The sequence below is a fragment of the Rhinoraja longicauda genome, chromosome 34 (assembly GCF_053455715.1).
Source record: "Rhinoraja longicauda isolate Sanriku21f chromosome 34, sRhiLon1.1, whole genome shotgun sequence".
Lineage (NCBI taxonomy): Eukaryota > Metazoa > Chordata > Chondrichthyes > Rajiformes > Arhynchobatidae > Rhinoraja > Rhinoraja longicauda.
This window is the reverse complement of record NC_135986.1, coordinates 13,084,306-13,089,460: the sequence shown is the minus strand read 5'-3', so window position 1 is coordinate 13,089,460 and position 5,155 is coordinate 13,084,306. Positions and strand designations below refer to the sequence as shown.

General features: G+C 52.0%; 1 protein-coding gene across 1 annotated transcript; it reads right to left on the bottom strand.

Annotated features, from left to right (window-relative positions):
* Positions 1-1,258: 1,258 nt before the first annotated feature.
* LOC144609462 (uncharacterized) lies at positions 1,259-4,585 on the bottom strand. Its single transcript, XM_078427942.1, is given in 2 exon segments — positions 1,259-2,806; positions 2,809-4,585. Coding segments are annotated over 2 exon segments (1,710 nt in total). The 5' UTR covers positions 4,349-4,585; the 3' UTR covers positions 1,259-2,636.
* Between the last annotated feature and the right edge of the window lie 570 nt (positions 4,586-5,155).

Sequence of the window (5,155 nt, the reverse complement as noted above, 5' to 3'; positions counted from 1 at the left end):
AACTCACTTTGCAGAACCTCCTTCCTCTTCTTCCCGATGTCGTTCGTGCCCACGTGCACAACTACTTCTAGCTGTTCACCTTCCCTCTCTAGGATTTTCTGAATTCGGTCTGTGACATCTTTAACCCTCGCACCAGGGAGGCAACAGACCATCCTCAAGTCTCACCTGCCTCCACAGAATCTCCGGTCCGCACCTCGGACAAAGGAGTCACCCACTCCTATGGCTCTGCCCGACGTCGGTCTCCCCGGTCACGTCTCATTGCCAGGATTGGAACCACCAACCTGTCCGCCGCTCGGACTGGAAGCGTCTTCTGCCCCGACAGCTCCCAAGAGGGTGTACCTGTTTTCATTAGGGACAGCCACCGGGGCTGTCCCGAATGAAAACAGGTACACAGGAACAGGAAAACATACGCCCTCTTGGGTACACCCTCCAGCGCTCCACGTTTACTCCCTTTCCTCACAGTCACCCACCTTCTCACTTCCTGCATCCTTGGCGTGACAACCGCACTGTAGGTCCTGTCCAGGAAACTCTCGTTGGATAGCAGTAACAGGATCATTCCGAGTCAGCATGGATTTACGAAGGGGAAATCATGCTTGACAAATCTACTGGAATTTTTTGAGGATGTAACTAGGAAAATTGACAGGGGAGAGTCAGTGGATGTGGTGTACCTCGACTTTCAGAAAGCCTTCGACAAGGTCCCACATAGGAGATTAGTGGGCAAAATTAGGGCACATGGTATTGGGGGTAGGGTACTGACATGGATAGAAAATTGGTTGACAGACAGAAAGCAAAGAGTGGGGATAAATGGGTCCCTTTCGGAATGGCAGGCAGTGACCAGTGGGGTACCGCAAGGTTCGGTGCTGGGACCCCAGCTATTTACGATATACATTAATGACTTAGACGAAGGGATTAAAAGTACCATTAGCAAATTTGCAGATGATACTAAGCTGGGGGGTAGTGTGAATTGTGAGGAAGATGCAATAAGGCTGCAGGGTGACTTGGACAGGTTGTGTGAGAGGGCGGATACATGGCAGATGCAGTTTAATGTAGATAAGTGTGAGGTTATTCACTTTGGAAGTAAGAATAGAAAGGCAGATTATTATCTGAATGGTGTCAAGTTAGGAGGAGGGGGAGTTCAACGAGATCTGGGTGTCCTAGTGCATCAGTCAATGAAAGGAAGCATGCAGGTACAGCAGGCAGTGAAGAAAGCCAATGGAATGTTGGCCTTCGTAACAAGAGGAGTTGAGTATAGGAGCAAAGAGGTCCTTCTACAGTTGTACCGGGCCCTGGTGAGACCGCACCTGGAGTACTGTGTGCAGTTTTGGTCTCCAAATTTGAGGAAGGATATTCTTGCTATGGAGGGCGTGCAGCATAGGTTCACTAGGTTAATTCCTGGAATGGCAGGACTGTCGTATGTTGAAAGGCTGGAGCGATTGGGCTTGTATACACTGGAATTTAGAAGGATGAGGGGGGATCTTATTGAAACATATAAGATAATTAGGGGATTGGACAGAGGCAGGAAACATGTTCCCAATGTTGGGGGAGTCCAGAACAAGGGGCCACAGTTTAAGAATAAGGGGTAGGCCATTTAGAACGGAGATGAGGAAGAACTTTTTCAGTCAGAGAGTGGTGAAAGTGTGGAATTCTCTGCCTCAGAAGGCAGTGGAGGCCAGTTCGTTGGATGCTTTCAAGAGAGAGCTGGATAGAGCTCTTAAGGATAGCGGAGTGAGGGGATATGGGGAGAAGGCAGGAACGGGGTACTGATTGAGAGTGATCAGCCATGATCGCATTGAATGGCGGTGCTGGCTCGAAGGGCTGAATGGCCTACTCCTGCACCTATTGTCTATTGTTTATTGCCCCAAGGTCACTCAGGAGCTGCACCTGGACACAATTACTGCAGGTGTCGTCTCCAGAAGCTCCATCGGCATCCCTGACCGCCCACAGGAAAACACACTGCACGAACCTGCCTGCCATTTCTTCAGTGGACAAAAAAATCACAAGTTTCAAATCAGGTGTAGCCTCCTCGCGCAAGACCCTTGAGCCAAAGACTCGCACTTTGCTCACAAGGCACTTACCTCGACAAGACCGCTCCTCGACAGGCCACCCCCCCTTGAGCAACCCTTGCTTATATTTGCTGTTAAATTGACTAATTGACCAATTTACCAATCCCCTAATTTAATTGCTCAGCCAATCCCCGCACTCACTCCTAACCTGCCTTCCCCTGATGGCTCCGTGTAAATGGCTCCTACACACACAGACACTCAGACTGTGAAGCAGAGGGATTCAGTGTAAACAGACCCTGAGATCTCTACAAACTCGCAGTCAGTTCATTCAAACACCACAACTATATTTCAAATTCATGATTAATAGAATTGTGCCTCCAAATCTAGTAGTGAACCGCCCCTCAATGTGCCCAATAACCATGGTCCAATCCTGGTCATGATGAATAACAGCATTGACTGCAAACCGATGGACGCAGACACCTGTGGACTTGCCGAGTTTCGGCAGCTTCAGTGTTGACGCCCCGTGTACATACCGAACAATCAACCTTTGTGTTCAAAATGAGTCCATTGGTGTCTCAACTGGTGAGTTGACTGAGTGAATCCCTTCCCACACTCGGAGCAAGTGAATGGCCTCTACCCATTGTGCACTCGCTGGTGAGTGAGCAGTCTGGATGACCGTGCAAATCCCTTCCCACACTCCAAGCAGGTGAATGGCCTCTCCCCTGCGTGTGTTCCCTGGTGCATCAGCAAGTCGCATGGTCGACCGAATCCCTTCTCGCACTCGGAGCAGGTGAACAGCCTCTTCCTGTGTGTATTCGTTGGTGCCTCCGCAGGTCACATGATCGACTGAATGCCTTCCCGCACTCGGAGCAAGCGTACGGTCTCTCCCCAGTGTGAATCCGTTGGTGTGTCAGCAGGTCGCAAGATCGTGCAAATCCCTTCCCACACTCAGAGCAGGTGAATGGCATCTCCCCGGTGTGTATTCGCTGGTGCTTCCACAGGTCGGAAGATCGACTGTATGCCTTCCCGCACTCGGAGCAAGCGTACGGTCTCTCCCCAGTGTGAATCCGTTGGTGTGCCAGCAGGTCGCAAGATCGTGTGAATCCCTTCCCACACTCAGAGCAGGTGAATGGCATCTCCCCGGTGTGTATTCGCTGGTGCTTCCGCAGGTCGGAAGATCGACTGTATGCCTTTCTGCACTCGGAGCAAGCGTATGGTCTCTCCCCAGTGTGAAGTTGCTGGTGTGTCAACAGTTTCGATGAGTGAGTGAATCCCTTCCCACACTCAGCACAGATGAATGGTCTTTCCCCCGTGTGAACCCGCTGGTGGGTCTGTAGACTAGATGACCGGCTGAATCCCTTCCCACACTCAGAGCAGGTGAACGGTCTCTCCCCGGTGTGTATTCGCTGGTGCGTCTGCAGACCGGAAGATTGACTGAAGGCTTTCCCGCACTCAGAACAAGCATACGGTCTCTCCCCAGTGTGAATTCGTTGGTGTGTCAGAAGGACCGATGACCGAGTGAACCTCTCCCCACAATCAGAGCAGATGAATGGTCTCTCCCCGGTGTGAACCCGCTGGTGGGTCTGCAGACCAGATGACCACCTAAATCCCTTCCCACACTCAGAGCAGGTGAACGGTCTCTCCTCGGTGTGAATTCGTCGGTGTGTCAGAAGGACCGATGACCGAGTGAACCTCTCCCCGCACTCAGAGCAAATGAATGGCCTCTCTCCAGTGTGAGCACGCTGGTGGATGAGGAGTTTGGATGATCGTGCAAATCCCTTCCCACACTCAGAGCAGATGAATGGTCTCTCCCCGGTGTGTATTCGCTGGTGTGCCAACAGGTCGGACGATCGACAGAATGCCTTCCCGCACTCAGAGCAAGCGTACGGTCTCTCCCCGGTGTGAACCCGTTGGTGTGTCAGAAGGGCCGATGACTCAGTGAACCCCTTCCCACACTCAGAGCAGATGAACGGCCTCTCTCCGGTGTGAACACGCTGATGAATGGTGAGTTTGGATGATTGTGTAAATCCCTTCCCACATTCGGAGCAGGTGAAGCGTTTCTCCCTTGAGTGAACCCGCTGGTGGATCTTCAGACTAGATGGCTGGTTGAATCCCTTCCCACATTCAGAGCACGTGAATGACCTCTCAATGGAGTGAACCGTCTGGGGTCTCATCTGGTCAGATGACTGAGTGGATCCCTTGATGCACCTGGAGCACGGGGTGATATTTCCCTGTGTGAACCCACTGCTCAGTAAAGGAGATGACCGGATAATCACTTTTTTTCTTTCAAAAGTTATAAAATCTTTGGAATTCTGTGCCAATGAGATCTCGAAAGTCTCAACCATCAGTTGCGTTCCAAACTGTCCGTCCGCGGACTCGGCGCAGTGGAAGTAATGGCGGCACAATTACCTTGTGGCCAAGCGACAGAGAAGGCGCCCTATTCTGACAGCGCATCTGCGCCGCCCTGTCGTCAGTCCGCGGAGCTTCGGGTGGATTGGTCCTCAACCCGTTGACTCGCTGTGTTGTGGAGCTCAGCCGCGGGTGCTCCTCGGCGTTGCTTAAAACTGCGGCCCAGCGCTCGACTCCGACCCGCCGATGAACTTATCCGTGGACGTCAGAACTGCGCGGCGCGAGGCGTCACGTCCGGCGTCTCCGCCCTGTGACACCAGCGGCCAGGGACCTACCGCCCCGTGGCATCTGGGTAATGTAGTCTTCATGTTCCAAACTTGCATTTAAGGAGCGCTTTTGCGCTGCTTTGCAACCTGTAGTTGCATTAATTTGGGAAATTGCGTGTCACCCCCCCCCCCCCCCCGACAGCAAGGGCAATACACAGCAGATAGACACAAAATGCTGGAGTAACTCAGCGGGACAGGCAACATCTCTGGGTGGAAGGAATCGGTGACGTTTCAGACTAACGCAGTCTGAAGAAGGGTCTCGACCCAAAACGTTACCGAGCGTGAATGGGTGGTCGATGGTCGGTGTGGACTGGGTGGGCCGCAGGGTCAGTTTCATGCTGTATCTCTAAGCTAAATAGAACAAAGTGACAGGATTTGTAAGTATGAAGAGTTGAAGAGTAAGTATTGTTTGTGACCAGGGGAACAATGTCCCAGCTCTCATTAAAACATTTGGAGAGGGGAATAGTCTGTGTACAG